Source organism: Mobula hypostoma, chromosome 12 (assembly GCF_963921235.1).
Source record: "Mobula hypostoma chromosome 12, sMobHyp1.1, whole genome shotgun sequence".
NCBI lineage: Eukaryota > Metazoa > Chordata > Chondrichthyes > Myliobatiformes > Myliobatidae > Mobula > Mobula hypostoma.
This window is the reverse complement of record NC_086108.1, coordinates 62,090,548-62,106,370: the sequence shown is the minus strand read 5'-3', so window position 1 is coordinate 62,106,370 and position 15,823 is coordinate 62,090,548. Positions and strand designations below refer to the sequence as shown.

The 15,823-nt window shown below is 41.8% G+C and overlaps 1 protein-coding gene across 6 annotated transcripts in view; it reads left to right on the top strand.

Annotated features, from left to right (window-relative positions):
* Window positions 1-1,591: 1,591 nt before the first annotated feature.
* oma1 (OMA1 zinc metallopeptidase) overlaps window positions 1,592-15,823 on the top strand; it is a 68,708-nt gene continuing 54,476 nt past the window's right edge. For 3 of the 6 annotated variants that reach the window (XM_063064255.1, XM_063064254.1, XM_063064250.1), the window contains exons 1-2: window positions 1,592-1,631; window positions 7,003-7,477. In XM_063064255.1, the coding sequence (XP_062920325.1) occupies window positions 1,607-1,631; window positions 7,003-7,477 (500 nt within the window). In that variant the 5' untranslated portion in view covers window positions 1,592-1,606. Of the gene's footprint in view, window positions 1,632-3,634; window positions 4,183-6,999; window positions 7,478-15,823 lie in introns of those variants that run through there. The other 3 variants (XM_063064253.1, XM_063064252.1, XM_063064251.1) reach the window with 3 other exon arrangements.

Sequence of the window (15,823 nt, the reverse complement as noted above, 5' to 3'; positions counted from 1 at the left end):
TATCACCTGTCCAGCTCTTGGCTCCATCCCTCCCCCTCCTGTCTTCTCCTATCATTTTGGATCTCCCCCTCCCCCTCCAACTTTCAAATCCCTTACTCACTCTTCCTTCAGTTAGTCCTGACGAAGGGTCTCGGCCTGAAACGTCGACTGCACCTCTTCCTATAGATGCTGCCTGGCCTGCTGCGTTCACCAGCAACTTTTATGTGTGTTGTTGGCTAAACTGTCTTATGTAGGTGCAATTTGTGTCAACTTTTATTCTCAAAATCCCTACCAACAAAGGCAAGCAAACTTAACTCCTGCTTCACTGTAACCCCCACAAAATGCTGGAGGAACTCAGCAGGCCAGGCAGCACGTATGGAGGCCTGACAGTTATTGTGTACATCCAACCAATATTAGATGACTCAATGCATTACTCTTCTGTTGATTAAATTCTGTCCACTGTGTTTGGCTCAATTTTCCAGATGATCTATGATTTCCTCCCCCTCCCCCATCATTTAGCAACCACCCTTGCAATCTACAACTCCATTTCATATCACATTCTTATTCGAATCATTAAAACAAATGAGAAACAGCAAAGGTCCCAAGACTGATCTCTGTAGTCAAAAAAAATTCCTCCACCACTACTCTCTTTCTTCTATCAACAAGCCAAGTTTGGATCCAGTTTGCCAAAACACTTTGGATTCCATATGCTTGAACTCTCTGAACCAGCCTATCATGCAGTACCTTGTCAAAAGCTTTGTTAAAGTCCATATATATCGTATCTACCAGCTTGCCTTCAATTCTTTTTTTTCAGTCTGGATGTCTGTACAGAGATGTTTCTGTATCTCCTGCTGGGTAGTAGGAGATTGAACAGCTGCTTGCTGGGGTGGGATGAGTCCATCACAATGTTACAACCCCACCATAGACAGCATGATTTGTAGGTGCTTTCCATATTTGGTAGTTGTGTCCCAGTGATGTTCTGTGTAGTCAACAAGTGATCAGGACTGCACAGAACACCATTGAGACACAACTACCAGGTACGGAAACCATCTACAACTCACGCTATTTATGGCAGGCTCACAACATCGTGATAGATTCATCCCAGTCCAGTAATCAACTGTTCAATCTACACAAACGTCTCTGCGCAGCCATCCAGAGTGAAAAACAGCCTTCTTCCCTGAGGGCTGTTGTGCAACTGAACAATATCACCACGCCCCTTGTATGAACATTGATTTCTCCAACTTCCAGTAATTACCTCCCCCTCCCTTCCCCTATCCCTATTTCACTCTGCCCCCCCCCAGCTGCCTACTACCTCCCTCATGGTTCCGCCTCCTTCTACTACACTATTCCTTCTTCACCTTTCCTACCTATCCCCTCCCTGCTTTCCCTCCCCCCCCGCCTTTGTCTTTTCCCTTACTGGTTTTTCACCTGGAACCTACCAGCCTTCTCCTTCCCACCTTCCCCCCACCTTCTTTATAGGGCCTCTGCCCCTTCCCTCTACGGTCCTGACGAAGGGTTCTGGCCCAAAATGTTGACTGATCATTTCCACGGATTCTGCTCAACCTGCTGAGTTCCTCCAGCGTATTGTGAGTGATGTCACCACGCCCACCCATAGTCCATAGGCACTATGGGTAATCTACGTGCAATACATGGTATGTGCAATATTTGGGTTTAAATGAGGCAGCTGCCTTCCTTTGATTTCAGAGCTTTTTTTTAAAACCTCAGCTTTAATTCTCAATGCTATTTTATATTTAATCATTGTATTTTATAACAGGCAAATGCAGCACTTGAAGGGACAGCCACTGTTTCTTTTAATTTTAATTGTTTTTAATTCATTTGTAATTTAGTTGTCATTCTAAATAATCCAAAACATTATTTTAAATGTAGTTATTTTGTTTTTAGTCATTGAATTGCAACTATGATGCTTTGTACTGAATGGAGTAATTTGTCAGCGACGACAATAAAGTTCTCTCTCTCTCTCTCTTTCCCTCTCTCTCTATTTATTTTTTTCTTCTCAGAAAACCTCTGAAAGGTTCACTCAGATTTTGAGGTAGTATTTCTCTGTTCAAAAACTATGCTGACTATGTAATCAGTCCATGCCTCTCCTATGATCATAAATCCTATCCCTCAGATTTTTTTCCAGTAGTTTTCCTACTACTGATTACAGCTTACTGGCCTGTAATTTCTTGGCTTATTACCACAGCCCTTTTAGAATGTGGGAATATTAGCTACCGTACAGTCTTGCAGCTGATTGTTATTGTGCCGCCAACATTTACTCAGTAACAACGAAGCAAAAATTAGGACATATAAAGGCATACAACAAAGTAAAAATTAATGGGAGATAGAGGATTAATAAGTTTTTAAAAACCTACAGAGAGCAACTATAAAAATCATTAGAAAGGAAAAGATGAAACATGAAAGCAAGCTAGCAAACAATATCAAAGAGGATAGTAAAAGTTTTTACAAGTATGTTAAAAATAAAAGAGAAATGAGTGGATACAGGACCACTAGGAAATGAGGCAGGACAAATAATAACGGGGGACAAGGAGATGACTGATGAACTAAATGAGTATTTTGTATCACTGTGGAAGACACAAGCAGTATGCCAGATGTGGTAGTGTGTGAAGGAAGAGAAGTGGGTGCAGTTACTATTACAAGAGAGAAGGTGCTCAAAAAGCTGAAAGACCTAAAGGTACACAAGTCACCTGGTCCAGATGAGCTGCACCCTAGGGTTCTGAAAGAGGTAGTGTTCGAGACTGTGGTGGCATTAGAAATGATCTTTCAAAAATCATTGGATTCTGGCATGTTGCCAGAGGACTGGAAAATTGCAAATGTCACTCCACTCTTTAAGAAAGGAGGAAGGCAGCAGAAAAGAAATTATAGACCAGTTAACCTGACTTCAGTGGTTGGGAAGATGTTAGAGTCAATTGTTAAGGATGAGGTGATGGAGTACTTGGTGACACAGGACGAGATAGTACAAAGTCAGCATGGTTTCCTTCAGAGAAAATCCTGCCTCATGGACCCGTTGGAATTTTTTGAGGAGGTTTCAAGTAGGATAGATAAAGGGGAGTCAGTGGGTTTTGTATATTTTTTACTTTCCGAAGGCCTTTGACAAGGTGCCACACATGAGGCTGCTTACCAAGTTAAGAGCCCATGGTATTACAGGAAAGTTACTAACATGGTTAGAGCATTAGCTGATTGGTAGGAGGCAGTGAGTGGGAATAAAAGGATCCTTTTCTGGTTGGCTGTCAGTGACTAGTGGTGTTCCGCAGGGGTCAGTGTTGGGACCACTTCTTTACGCTGTATATAAGTGATTTAGAAGATGGAATAGATGGCTTTGTTGCCAAGTTTTCAGGTGATACAAAGATTGGTGGAGGGGCAGGTAGTGTTGAGGAAACAGGCAGGATACAGAAGGACTTAGATCAAGAGAATGTGCAAGGAAGTGGCAAATGAAATACAATGTTGGAAAATGCATGGTCATGCACTTTGGTAGTAGAAATAAGTGTGCGGACTATTTTCTAAATGGGGAGAAAATCCAAAAACCTGAGGTTCAAAGGGACTTGGGAGTCCTCGTGCAGAGATTGATAGGTTCTTGATTTGACATGGCATCAAAGGTTACCGGGAAAAGGCCGGGAACTGGGGTTGAGGAGGAGAAGAAAAAAAGATCCGCCGTGATTGAATGGCGGAGCAGATTAGATGGGCCAGATGACCTAATTCTGCTCCTACGTCTTATGGAAACAAATGAATCCTTGCAAACTCATTTCACGCTGACTGAAGTTATTACATTTTAAAATGCTCCACTAAAGGCATTTGGAAAAAACTGTTCAATAATCAGTGCCTTCTTTGACGACTCTGCAGAATAAAAGCCCCCAGAATTGCATTTTAGCGTATGGAGAAACAAGCAGAAGCAAGGAAAGTCAGCAACAATCAAAAGGTAGCTCGCTGCTGCAGCCACAACCTTGTAGCGATTTGTCCTGGGAGCGAGGGCGTCCGGATCCGGTTTACTGAGACACCACAGTGCGGAGCGATCATTTCCTGAATGTCAGGCGGTCTTAATGAGTGAGATTCGGCGAGTGGACCGGGGGGTGGTCCCGGGAAAAGCCCTGGCCAGGGACTGAGTCTCCGGTCGTCAGTCGGAAGGTAGTTGTTGGTGATCTGTGATACGAACTGCTTCACTGCGGGCGAGATCGTGCGCGGAAGAAGGTAAATGACATTGCCTGGGCCTAGCAGTTGCTTGTTTCATGGCATTTGATCCTCTCGCAGTTCGACAACGGTGGTTGCGATTGATTTTGTAGCTAGCAGTTTAGCAGTTGGACTCAGAGCTACAAAATGAAACTTCCTCGGCAAGCTGCTGTAAGTTCAGAGACATCAAGGGCACCTTAACCTTTCAGTAACATGACCCCTCACCCCCCCACCCCCCGAGAGAGTTTATACAGAGTTTCGCAGCACCTCAGAATGCATTAGGGTGGTTCAGATCCACAGTGTTTTTTGAAATACGATGGTTGTTCTTCAGAAAGGAACATTGAAAAGTTAGGAAGTCCCTAAATAGTGCCTCACGCGCACAGTAAACAGCAATAATAGAGGTGGCAGTCCGAGGAAATTTAATTGTCTTCCAAATGTTCTTCAGTGCAAATGCAAAGCAGGAAACTGCCGTATGAGATATTAGAACTCACGGGATGGAAGATATTGGAGGCTTCCAAGGAAAATGGTAAAACGGGACCCTCACCCACCCAGAACATGCCCTCTTATTATTGCTATCGGGGAGGAGATACAGGAACCCGAAGACGCACACTCAACGTTTTAGGGACAGTTTCTTCTCCTCGGCCATTATATTTCTGAACGGTTCATGAACCAACCAAAATATTTTGCTTTTTTTTCGCTTTTTGTATATTTTTCTTTGTAAATGATAGTAAATTTCTATGTATTGCTCTCTACTGCTGCCCCAAAACAACGAATTTCTCGACATATATCAGTGATGATGAATCAGATTCTGAATGCATTCAGGATCAGAAAGTTCAGGAGAGCGAATATGAGCGAATTCACTATTTCTGATATTCAGAAGCGGTTAAACTGCTAACCTGCTTATTCAAAATTCCTGATGGCTTGGCATCTGACTCACTGGGTTCTCTTCCCATGCTCCCCGGGAACTCATCTGATTCACTTTTATATGTATTATACTAGCATTTTACTAATTATTAACTAACATCAAAACAAAATAGCAAATTAAATGTGTAGCTGTATTAATAGGAGCAATATCGAATACTGCAGAAAATCTGTGTGGCACCACCAGCATGTCAGATAATTGAAGTTTTACTGTACTTCCAAGGAGCTAACCCAGCTCTAAAATAAAATGTTGGACCCATTCCAGGTGTTTGACATTTCCAATTCAAGTAATGGTAATAGATGTGTCAGGATATAAAATAGCCTCAAGTTCGTAACATTAAAAGTTCAGACCAGAGGTACCATTAAAGATATCAGGGAGGAAGATGAGGTACTGTCATTGACGCTTGAGTAGTGCCTGTTTAGAAATATTTTCAAAGGTCAAAGGTGCAACTGCTAGAGGGTGAGAGATTGTTGAATTGACAAGGCAGTGAAACTTGCAGGTGTGAACTGCTGAGATATTCACTAAAACAGTCTCTTAATCTTATTCAACCAACACACACACAAAATGCTGGTGGAATGCAGCAGGCCAGGCAGCATCTATAGGAAGAGGTACAGTCGACGTTTCGGGCTGGGACCCTTCATCAGGCCTAACTGATCTTAACCTTATTGTATAGTTACAGGTTATCATCAGGTACACAGGTCAACAGGTTATCGGTAATCTACAAAGAAGATTATAGTGCAAATTCAAAGCAGCTAGTCCAAGATTTGTTTCAGTAAAGTAAGTTTGTCCATCCTAAATTGTCTTCTATTCTTGTGAGTAATCAGTACAGGAAGCATTTAATGCACACTGTTTTCTGAATATGAGGTAAGTGGGCAGTTGATGGTCAGTCCTAAAGCAGGCCTGAACCCGAAATGTTGACAATCCTTTTTGCTTCCCCATATGTTGCTGGACCTGCTGAGTTCCTCCAGTTACGGCATGGACAGTCTTTAGCATCTTCAATTGACAGTCTAGGAACATCATGAAGAGGTTAATTCTGCCTCTGCTCTGTACTCAACTAACATTTTCCTGAAGAAATCACTGAACAATAATTATCTGCAAATCAGAATATTGTTCCTGTACCTCTTGCTGATTCCAAAGACATTTGAAGCTGATAGTTGTGTCTTTACTGTCTAAAACAGGGGTTCCCAACCTTTTTTATGCTGTGGACCATTAAGCAAGGGGTTCATGGACCCAGGTTGGGAACCCCTGGTTGAAAAGATGTGAAATCGCCTTGGGATATCTGATAGCATACGTAATAGAATAGCAGGTAAAGGATTTGGAGATGATCTGAAGAGGCCTGTGATGTTGCTGGATTTCTTTTTGTTAGAGTTGAGGTACAAGCACATCCTTTCTCAAGATTTTATACGTATTTGAGGACTTATACAAAAAGCAACACACAACCGCTCGTTGAGATCTTTTTATGGATTGTTTTTTATGGATTCTATTTGTAAAGATTGTATCTGTATGTCTCCAAAATTGATCATTATTTTTGAAAACTACTGGTGCACATTGATAAGAAGAATGGGAGACATTGTTTCTAGAATGCTGCTGTGGTATCCCTAGTACTTCAAAAGAAATATCTTCAGTATTAGGCTGCCCTTACATTAGTAGTATGGTGCTGGTTATACACTTTTGTTAATATGCCTCCAGCACCCAACAATATACTGTTTCTGAGCCCCAGGAAGGTTATATCAGATCCTTTACAGTTTCAGCTGTGAAATCTTTCAGCAGCTGTCACCTCCCATTTATTGTCTTACTTTATCATGTTTGTACACAATAGGAGGAAATCGAGATTTCATTTGCTTTGAAATTTCCTCCTGGGAATCTTGATAATCTTTCAAGTATTTCTTCATGGTGTTCTTGTTTTTATCTGTCAGCAGAAATGAAGACTGGATTCTGGTTTCAGGTTGCTAGGAGGCACCTGTTGAACTGGCAAAACTACAATTATCAACAAAGCATATCACCACTCCCAGAGATGAAGCATCAGAGATTAACAAGTAGTCTGTGCTGTTTAGGTAGAGATTCAGAAGTCTGGCAGACCTGGATTAAACCTAATGTGGTGTTACTACCTTGCACAAGACATCACTCAGTCTTCAGAAATTTTGTACACAATGTAGGACTTCCATCTAAAAGGCCATCAGCCATCATCCCAAGCCAACCCTCCTTCAGAGACTTTTCTCACTGCACCAGATGGAGGCCTGCTTATATCTTTTCAACAAAACTTTTTATTGCTAAAGAAACCACTGACCTACATAATGACTTCCACACTACTTCTCGGGTCTTAGCCTTGCCGATCCCTTTGTTTTTGATTCTGCTGAAGCCCCTCAAGAAAGTTGCAGCCATGTTTCTTGGCAGGTAAGTTGGTGGATGTGTAAGCATCTGAGGGGATAGAGTTCATGCTGAACCCAAGCATAATATGGTATTTTAAACACAGAAGTACATGGCAGGAGAAAGTGTTTCTCTTGACAATATCGCTTTATGGAAAGGTCAGATTGGAGTTAAAAGATGAATGCTAGTCTATTTTTTTTCATAGTGCATTTTGTTACAATGACGTGGTTCGAGATTCTAAATACGGCTCAAAGCACAGACTACTGGGGATTATCTATCAGTACAACGAGTTAATTGCAGAATGTGAAACTGGGAACACTGAGCTTACCTGCAGTTGTGAAGAAAGCTAGAATTGCAGGGGAGAGTATGCATTGTTACATACCCCGTAACTGGGTTGCCAAACCAGCAGAAATGGATCACTCAGTTGGAGTCTGGAGTACTAGAACTAAGAAAGTTTTATTAAAGAAACAAGCAACACAGTAATCGAAAGGATAATAAATGCAACAGTTCAGCAATGATAAACACACAGGTGCACAGAATTAAGATAACAGCATCAATCAAGCTCTATCGTTGTCTAGGGGTAAATGACCAATTTCAAAGTGACACAAAAGTCCAGTTCGATTTAGTTCAGTTTGCAGTAATCATTGCCATGGCGATGGACAACGTGGGGGGAGGGAGAGAGAGAATGAGAACAACTGATCATTCAGAACGGCTTCACTCACAGACCGGCGATATTGCTCACAAGCAGCTTTCGGGCGGGTCCTTTGTGATGTCACCTGAGGTCACCGACTGTGACCCCTCCTCCAGATGCGGTCGATCCTCTGCAGTGAACCCGGCACCCAAGCGAGGGTGGACACACACCGGGTTCCCGCTGATCGTACCTTTCCACCCTGTGCGTTTAAGGTCCGGTACTTCCCACCGACTCGTGAGAGGCGCACCGCTTCCAGGGTCTCGTTACCTCGGGTGTCGTGTGTGTCCTGCCTTAGCGAACCTGTCCCTTTTTATCCCCCTGCTGGGGTATCGCCTGTCCATCACTTCAAACAGTTCAGCGTTCAAAGGGGGAGCCGCTCCAGACAGCTCTCTCTCCCATCCCTTCATTACACATCTCCAGATGCTGCTTCATTGTTCCTTATCTCTCCTTCCCCTGAGGACAGGTGGCAGACCAACTGCTGAGGCCACTGATGCTAGCCCAGGCCAGCAAACATCTTAATTTATATGTATTCTCGTCACAGTATAAACGTGGGAGTTTTGTTAAATTGGATATGTCCTTTCATGTTAGGTGAAGTCAAGATAGCTTTGGATAGTACAGGGGAAAGTAAGTAAAATGTAAGGAGAGTAGACATACTGTCTTGGGAAAAGAGATTTTAATTTGACTTCCTAGATGTTTTCGTATGGGGTGATTGATTTCAAATTGATTTGGGATATCACATTCAAACCACAATAGAAATGTGAGTGGACAGTTTGGAAATGGTGGATAATAAACTTCAGAAATCTTTCCAAAATATGTACATGAAGAAACAGTTGGTTGTATTTTAAGATGTAGAATATTTGTAGAAGGAATAAAAGCATAGACTATTTTCTAAACAGGGAGAGAATGCAAAAATCAAGTGCAACAGGACTTCAGACACCTCATGCAGAGTTCCCTAAAGGTTAACTTGTAGGCTAAGAATCAAGATTCAAGACTCACTTATGATCAGAAATTGTATGAATTATACAACCTTGAGACTTGCTTGCTGCTCTGGCACTCTGGTTCCCATCCCCCGCATCTCTAGTTTAACCTCCACTGTGCGGTATAACAAACCTCCCCACTAGGATATTAGATCTCCTCCAATGATCCAAAAACCTTATGCCCTGTTTTGATATGCCTTCCCTTCCACACCAACTCCTTAGCCATGCAATAAACTTTATAATCTTCCTAGTTCTAGCCTCACTAGCACATGGCATGCGTAGTAATCCTGAGATCACAACCCTGGAGGTCCTGCCCTTTACCTTAGCACCTAACTCCCTGAACTCCCTATGCAGAACCTCGTCACTCACCCTACCCATGTCACTGGTACCTACATGGACCATGAATTCTGGCTGTACGCCCTCCCACTTAAGAATAATGAAGACTTGAGTCGAGGTATCCTGGACCCTGGTACCCAGGAGGCAACATACCATTCGGGAATCTCGTTCTCGCCCACAGAACTTTCTGCCTGTTCCCCTAACTAAGGAATCCCCGACCACCACAGCATGCTTCTCCTCCCTTCCCTTCTGAGTCATAGAGCCAGACTCAGTGCCAGAGACTGCGACTGCCCTCCATTAGGTCATCCTCCCTAATGGTATCCAAAGTGACATACCTGTTGTTGAGGGGGATGGCCACGGGGGTGCTCTGTACTGGCTCCTTCAACCCTTTCCCCTTCCTGACTTTCACCTAAGTTGTCTGCGTCGTGCACCCTGAGTGAAGCTACCTCTCTATATGTCCTATCTATCACCCCCTCAGCCTTCCGAATGATCTGGAGTTCATCAAGTTCCAGCTCCAAATCCATAATGCAGTAGTCATGGGGGATTTCAATATGCAAGTAGATAAGAAAAATCAGGTTGGTGCTGGCTTCCAAGGGGGTAAGTTCTAGAGTGCGTATGAGATGGCATTTTAGAGCAGCTCGTGGTTGAGCCCACGAGAAAATCAGCTATTCTGGATTGAATGTTGTAATGAACCGTAATTGATTATAGAGCTTAAGGTAAAATAACCCTTAGGGGAAATATGATTGAGTTCCCCCTGAAATTTGAGGAGAAGCTAAAGTCAGATGTATCCATATAACAGTAGAGTAAAGGGAATGACAGAGGCATGAGAGAGGAATTGGCTAGAGTTGATTGGAAAAGTACACTGGCAGGGTTAACAGCAGAGCAGCAATGGCTAGAATTTCTGGAAGCAATTCAGAAGGCACAGTATAAATACATCTAAAGAAGAAGTGGAAAGAAAAGGAAATTGCCTTTTAAACTCATGAGAGAGCATAGGCCATCAACTTTTTTTGCTGTTGATGTTTCTGTAGTAGGCAATTTCTTTTTTATGAGGTCGAGTTGCTAGCTCGATGCTCAACCCAGCATGGATGGAAAGCGTGCCTGGGTTTGAACTTGGGAGCCTTCACACCGAAGTCCGGCGCTGATGCCACTACACCACCAGCCAGCCTAAAGAAGTATTCTCAAGGAAAGATGACACAACCATGGCTAACAGGAGAAGTCAAAGTCGACATAAAAGCAAAGACAGAGCATATAATGAAGCAAAAATTAGTGGGAAGTTAGAGGATTGGGAAGTTTCTTAAAAACCAACAGAAAGCAACTAAAAAAGTCATTCAGAAAGTAAAGGTGGAATAAGCTAGCCAACAATATTAAAGAGGATACCAGAAGTTTCTTCAGATACATGAAGTGTAAAAGAGAGGCGAGAATGGATATTGGACCACGGGAAAACAATGCTGGAGAGGTAGTAATGGGGGACAAGGAAATGGCAGTTGAATTGAATAAATATTTGGCATCAGTCTTCACTGTGGAAGACACTAGCAGTATAGTGCAAGTTCTAGGTGTCGGGAGTCACAAAGTGTGTGAACTTACCTTTACTAGAGAGAAGGTTCTTTGGAAACTGAAAGGTCTGAAGGTAGTTAAGTCACCTGGACTGGATGGTATATACACAGAGTTCTGAAGGAGGTGGCTAAAGAGATTGTGGAGGCATTAATATTGAATCTTCAAGAATCACTAGATTCTGGAATAGTTCTGGTAACTGAAAAATTGCAAATGTTACTCCATTCTTCAAGAAGGGAGAGAGACAGAAGAAAAGAAACTATGGGCCAGTTAGTCATTGATACTCATTGTTGGGAAGATGTTGGAATTGATTATTATGGATGAGGTCTAAGGGTATATGGAGGCACATGATAAAATAGGCCATAGACAGTGAGGGAAAATCTTGCCTGACAAATCTGCTAAAACTTTTTGAAGACATATTAAGCAGGATAGATAAAGGAGAATCAGCTGATGTTGTGTACTTGGATTTTCAGAAGGTGCTACACATGAGACTACTTAACAAATTACGAGCCCATGATATTATAGGACAGATATTAGCATGTGGCTGATTGGCAGGAGGAAAAAAGTGGGAATAAAGGGAGCCATTTCTGTTTGGCTGCCATTGACTAGTGGCGTTTCACATTTGTCTGTGGTGGGACCAGTTCTTTTTGTGTTACATGTCAATAATTTGGATAATGGAATTGACAGCTTTATTGCAAAGTTTGCAAATGATATGAAGATAGGTAGAGGTGCAGGCAGTTTTGAGGAAGTAGAGAGGTTACAGAGGAACTTAGATTAGGAGAACAGGCAAAGAAGTGGCAGATGGAATACAGTGTCGGGAATTATTTGACAATACACTTTGACAGAAGAAATGAAAGGGTATACTATTTTTTAAGTGGAGAGAAAATACAAAAAACTGAGGTGCAAAGGGACTTAGGAGTCCTTGTGTAGGATTTCCCAAGTTAATTTGCAGGTTGATCCTGTGGTGAGGAACGCAAATGCAATGTTAGCATTCATTTCAAGAGGATTAGAATGTAAAACCAAGTACGTAATGCTGAGACTTTCTAAAGCACTTGTGAGGCCTCACATGGAGTATTGTGAGCAGTTTTGGGTCCCTTATCTTAGAAAGGATATGCTGAAACTGGAGAGGGTTCAAAGAAGGTTCACAAAAATTATTCCAGGATTAGATGGCTTGTCGTATGAAGAGCGTCTGATGACTCTGGGGCTGTATTCACTGGAATTCAGAAGAATGAGGGATGACCTCATTGAAACCTATTGAACTGTGAAAGGCCTTGATAGGGTTGATGTGGAGAGGATGTTTCGTATGGTGTGAGAGTCTAAGACCAGAGGACACAGCGTCAGAATAGAGGGGCATCTATTTAGAACCGAGATGAGGAATTTCTTTAGTCAGAGAGTGGTAAATCTGTGGAATTCTTTGCTACAGGCTGCTGTGGAGGGTAAGTCTTTATGTATATTTAAGGCAGAGGTTGATAGATTCTTGATTGGTCAGGGCACGAAGGGATACGGGGAGAAGGCAGGAGATTAAGGCTAAGAGGAAAGTTGGAGTACCCATGATAAAATGGTGGAGCAGACTTGCTGGGCCAAATGGCCTAACTCTGCTCCTTTGTCTTATGGTCTATGGTCTTAATTTTAGAAAAGGAATGACTGAGGAAGCAGGTGAGAAAGTGGACAATGAAATTGAACTTAGGAAAAAAGCTCTGCTGGCTAGGACTTCATTATTCTTAAAATCCCACACTTACTAGATAGCACCTGAAATCATGTGGTTTTCAATACATTATATGTAGTTTTAATTATAAAGAATTTATTAAGTGAATATGTGGAGTTGTTGGAAACACAAATAATCAATTATGAGAAAATTGCATGAGTTGCTCAAGTTTTCCTATTTCACTGGTAATTCATAACATACTCAAAGTTTCAATGAGTAGCAACATTGCACTTGTAACAAATAATTGTACTGTCCTAATTAATAAATAACTGCAGCAAATAGTCAAAAAGTCAGACATCATCTGTAGAAAGAGAAACAGTTAATGTTTCATTTTCAATTCTGACAGGTGTCTGCAACTTGAAAAGTTAACTTAGTATCTCTTTCCACAGATACCTCCTGACTTGCTGAATATTTCCAGCAATTTCTATTTTTATTACAGATTGACAGAATCTGCACCTATTTTTGTTTCTCCCATTTTTCAGGTAACTGAATTTCATCAAGATGCAAAAGGAAGCATATGTGCTGAGGAGGAACTAATCAAACAGGACCCTTGTTTGCTTTTTGATTCTGTACAGCGAGAGCTCAGGGAAATCGGCATCAAATTCCCTGTATGTGTCCACATACTTGGCGATAATAAAGGATTCTGATTCTGATTAAGGAATATAAAGAAGCCAGGCAAGACCTCAAGAAGGGAATTGGGAGAGCCAGAAGAAGCCCTTGGCAAGCAGAATTAAAGGGATTCCCAAGGCATTGAATGCAATCATGAAGAGCAAGAGGATAATTAGGGAGCGGGTAGGACCATGCAACGATAAGGATGGAAATGTGCTTGGGAGCAGAGGATGTGGGCGATGTACTAAATGAGTACTTTGCATCAGTAGTTACCAAAAAGAAGGACATAGAGTATAGTGATAATCAATGTGGAGCATATCAATATGCTTTAGCGTTTTGCAATAAAGAAAGATGATGTATTGGATCTAAGAACATTAGGTGGGTAAGCCCCCAGGGCTGGATGGGGGTATACACTAGATTACAGAGAGAGGCAATAGATGAGATTGCCAGCCTCGACCAATATCTTTGCAATCTCTCTAGCTCCAGGCTAGTCCAGAAGGACTGGTGAGTAACTAATGTCGTTCTTTTGTTCAAAAGTGGAAATAGGGATTAGACCAGTGAGCCTCACGTCAGTAGTAGGAAAGCTGTTGGAGAGGATTTTTATGGATAGGATTTATGAGCATTTGTAAATGCACAGCTTTGCATGAGGCAGGTCATGCCTTTCTAATTTGATTGAGTTTTTTTGAGGAGGTGACAGTGGTGATAGATGAGGATAGAGCAGTAATTTTTGTAAGGCTTTTGACAATGTCCCTTATAGTAGGCTCATCCAGAAGATTAAGGTGCATGGGATCTACAGTGACTTGGCCATTTGTAATCAGAATTGGTTGTCCATAGAGGATAGAGGGTAGTGGTTAATAGGACATTCTAGCTGGGGGTCTGTGACTAGCATCAGACTGGTACTGGGACCTCTGCTGTTTGTGGAATGTATAAATTATATAAATGCAAACATAGATGCGTGGGTTAGCAAGTTTGCAGATGATACAAAAATTGGTGGCATTGTGGATTATGTAGCAGATTACCAAAGGATACATTGAGTTATGGATCAGTTGCAGATGTAGTCAGAGAAATGGCAGATGGAGTTTAGTCCGAGCAGTTGTGGGGTGTTGCGGTTTGGGAGTGAAGGGTAGGTGCACAGTGATTGCAGGACCCTTCACAGCATTAATGTACAGAGGGATCTTGGTTCACATCTATAGCTCCCTGAAAGTCATTACACGTTGAAAGAAGGTGCATGGCATACTTCCCTTTATTAGGCAAGGCATTGTTCTAGAATCAAGAAGTTACAGCTTTATAATTGTCTGATTAGGCTGTGTTTGGAATGTTGCATTCAGCTCTGCTGCCTCATTATGGGAAGGAGATAGAGGCTATGGAGAGGATTCAGAAGAAGTCTACGAGGATGCTTCCTGGATTAGTGGAAAGTGTGGATAAACCAGTATTGTTGCCTCTGGAGATGCAAAAGCTTAGAGACCTGATAGAAGTTTATTAAATTATGAGAGACATAGATAAAGCCAACAGGTGTACTATGTGTTGAAAACCCCTGAGCTACATGACATCCTGCTCATGTTTTCTCTCTAGTTTCATAGGAATGATAAAATTAGAAATAAAATATTTCAATGGTTGTGTCTGATAACTTCAGCGTGAATAAGGTGATTTTCAGTATGCATCATCATCTAGCAGAAACAGTGTCTTGTCAAACAACAGGAAGCCTCTCAACCCCAAGCCTATTCCTTCTCGCTATCCATAACAATCAGATTTTCTGTGAAGGCAGATGCAAGGCATTCATTTACAATTTTACTTATTTTTCACCTCTCCATGCTATGTAAATTTAGTCTACATTCGGCCATTTGTCCTTTTGTGATCTTTATTTCTTTTATTTATTCAGAAATCATCCTGGAGTTTGCTATGATTCTGTTTGCAAATTTTTAAAATGCAATTAAAACTGAAAATGCTGAAAATACTTGGAAGGTCAGAAAGCGTCTTTCTCACAGGAAACAGTTAACATGTCGATTGATAGTCACAAGATCCCTACAGTACGTGAAGGTGATGAATGTGGAGAGAGTTGAGTAGAAGCTGAAGAGTAGTGATACATTACTGGTACATCTATCCTCACCACCAGTGGTGTCTGCATGTGGGGCTGCCAGAAGAAAGCAATATCTATTTTCTAAGGTGCCCACAATCCAGACCATGGCATCTTCTTGCAGTGATGCTACAACAAGCAAGTTTTCATTGCACTTGTACACACACGTACATGAGCATGTGGCAACGAGCTCCACAACTGACAACAAAAAACAGTGCTAAACTACAAAGTATGAAACACAATAGTTGCTGTCACCTGAAAAAAAATACTGCATATATCTAGCAGGTTTTGGCAGCAACTATTGAGAGAAGGAAACAGTTAAGATTACAGTTTGATAACCTTTCATGAGAATTATTTATGTATATCTTCCTTTGCCTTGGTGAATGTTTTATTTCACTCCTGTATTTTCTGGAGATATTCCTAGAGTTTG